The sequence below is a fragment of the Halyomorpha halys genome, unplaced genomic scaffold (genome assembly GCF_000696795.3).
Source record: "Halyomorpha halys isolate HHAL.00 unplaced genomic scaffold, Hhal_1.1 Scaffold174.1, whole genome shotgun sequence".
NCBI classification, from domain to species: domain Eukaryota; kingdom Metazoa; phylum Arthropoda; class Insecta; order Hemiptera; family Pentatomidae; genus Halyomorpha; species Halyomorpha halys.
The window spans coordinates 512,203-515,104 of NW_027107482.1; the positions used below are offsets into that span (position 1 = coordinate 512,203).

At 28.9% G+C, this 2,902-nt stretch overlaps 1 protein-coding gene across 2 annotated transcripts in view; it reads left to right on the plus strand.

The window, feature by feature from the left end:
* LOC106679058 (uncharacterized) overlaps positions 1-2,700 on the plus strand; it is a 73,040-nt gene extending 70,340 nt beyond the window's left edge. For both annotated transcript variants that reach the window (XM_067045838.1, XM_067045839.1), the window contains one exon: positions 2,548-2,700. In XM_067045838.1, the coding sequence (XP_066901939.1) occupies positions 2,548-2,603 (56 nt within the window). In that variant the 3' untranslated portion in view covers positions 2,604-2,700. The remainder of the gene's footprint in view (positions 1-2,547) is intronic.
* Positions 2,701-2,902: the final 202 nt, after the last annotated feature.

Sequence of the window (2,902 nt, forward strand, 5' to 3'; positions counted from 1 at the left end):
ATATTTTTTTTATTTTTTTTATTTTTCTATACTTACTGTGGTTGCTATCTTGTTTTGTTTTTAGCCCTGAAGAAGGCTAGAAACTCTAGCCGAAACGTCGGCACATTAAAATACGTTAATCATACTTATTTGTGTTTTTCATTGACCGCACCCCCAACCATCTTCTCCTCATTTATCATCCACAGTCAACTATCTCTCATAATTATATATAATCAAATATTTTGACCTGTAAACTTATAATATATGTAGTATGCCTTTCATGGCATAAACATGTATAAAAAAGAAATAATATCTTTATAGGGTTACCATTAAGAGAAAAAAGAGAAAAAAATACATAAATGGGAGTGGTAGAATCTTTGTCCACAATAAACTTTGAGAAACTTTAAAGTTACCCAAATCCCGGAATTCTCCAGTAGAAAAAAAGTTAAAAGCAAAATTAAACTTTTTTTTCATGGTTACTTTACACCAATCGATTCATCCATCTCTCCAATGAATTAGAAAAATATATTACTGATTATATTAAGTAATATTATATTTACAAAAAATTATAAAAACATAATATTGCTTTGAGGTAACGTAGGAATATAACATTTTTTTTTAGGAAAGAACATTTCATATTCTTTTTTCAGTGTCTTCTCAAACTACCAAATATCATTTTTCAAAGAAATTAAAAATTTGAAATTTTTCACCTTGATTTATTCGGAGTTTTTTTTTCTCTTCCAGTGACTATTGTTCAAATAATCCTTCATAACTCCTCTTCATTTTATCTAATTCCTGAGTTAATAGAATCCTTGGAAAGATGAATGTGCTTTCGGCCTACATCGACTTTAGATTTAATGCCCTTATAAGGGTGAAATATGGGTTTCAAATAAAGAAAACAATTTCATACGTTTTACTTCATATCTCGGTTTTCTTACATTAAACCCGGTTTATGTCCTTTAGTGCAGCCCTAAACCACAGCCATGTTTGGTGTAGATTGGTTGAGTCGTGTAGAAGTTATTTTTTTTTTTTTTCATAATAAATCAATTTTATTATTATCTTATTTGCCGATTAGGGCGAAAAATTTGTACTTAAAAATTTTATTTTCCGATTTTTTCTATAATTCTTATTGAAGGGTTTTTTCATCTTTCTTGAAATGATAAAAGCGAATGTGGACTTTGTTTCAACTCCCAAAAAATCTTTATAACACTTTCATAGGTCAGTCTGTGTGAATTATTTCAACATAGTGCTAATATACTTTTATAGTCCTAACACAGTAAGTAGATTCGTCTATTTCCGAAGAATAAGAAAAATATATTAGTGATTCCTAAAAGGTTTTTTGAAATGCTAAAAGCGAATGTCGACTTTGTTTTAACTCCCAAAAAATCTTTATAACACTTTCATAGGTCGGTCGGTTAGAATTATTTCAACATAGTGCTAACACAGAGAGTAGATTCGTCTCAAAGAAGGAGAAACCACCGGCCATTGACAAACTACTGGATATTCCAACAGTCCCGGAGTTTTTTAAGAGGAGATGTATTAATTTCCTGGAGGAAATAGAACTCATTAATGAGGCATTTTCAGCCTTGATCTATCTTCAGATTTTATATTGCATAGTTTTCAAGAGCAAAATTTTCAAGGATTCCTTTCAGTTGGTCAGTACCACATATTCACACAATTTCTTGTCAAAAATATTTGCTCACAAATTATCCGATAATGAAATTACAAGCAAGATAATTTGTTGCATGAATAACAAACAGTGTAATTCGCTACATAAATTAAAAACAGTATAATTTGTTCGCTCACGGCCTTCCGACTCACATGTAACTGCCTTTGGTAGATCTTTCCTCATCTGTTCCTCTTTCTTGTGGAATTCTATTCTCTCCTTTATTCGTAGTTCTAATACCCTTCCAATCTTCAAATCCCGTATCTTCGACTACCTTCTGTCCACCTGATTCCGGAAGAATAACAATAGAAAGTTTCAAAAAAGCTTTATATATTTTCTATATTTTATGTCTTAGATTTTCATTTATAATTGTAAATATGTACATTTGTAGAAATGATCTCTTTTCATTTAATATTCTTTAGTTTAATTGTATCTGATTTTTTATCATTTTTTTTCTTTTTATTTACTATCAGAAGTCATCTTATGTTTCATGATATGACAAGTGGTTTTATTTTATTTGTCTTATCATTAATTTATATATTCTGTTAATTATTGTTGTTTGTTTGTATCTTTTTAAATTCATTGTATTACTATTTTTTTTTTTTTTTTTTTTTTTTTTTTATGACATTGTAATTTCATCTCTATTTTGTAATTTACTCTAAGCCTAATTTTGACGCCTTTTATTTATTCTAAAGGGATCAATCCCAGAATAAATAAAGATTATTATTATTATAATTTGTTGCATGAATTAAAAACAGTATAATTTGTTGCATGAATTAAAAACAGTATACTTTGTTACATAAATTACAAACATTATAATTTGTTGCATGGATTAAAAACGGTATAATTTGTTGCATGAATTAAAAACTGTACAATTTGTTGCATGAATTTTAATTTTTCAGATTTGGGAAATTCAGGTCACTCAACTCCGTTTATGAAGAAACATAAAAAGGACTAGCGGATGATAGCATCAACTACAACCAGCTCAAGATAGCACCGGTTGAAAAATTAAATATGTTAATTAGAAAAAAATATATATTTACAAACTAAATAAATATTTGTTATTTATGTTATAATATATATATATATATATGTGTCTGTCAGAAATAGTGAAGCCAATAAAATGGCCTTACGTGTCTTCTGGGGGCTTGGCAGAGGAGTAGGAGCCAATCAAAGGGGCCGTCTTTTTTTTAAGTTTAAATTACAATGGCGGACACTCCTATTAATCTCACTGTAAATCTCTTCGTGGGCTTTACC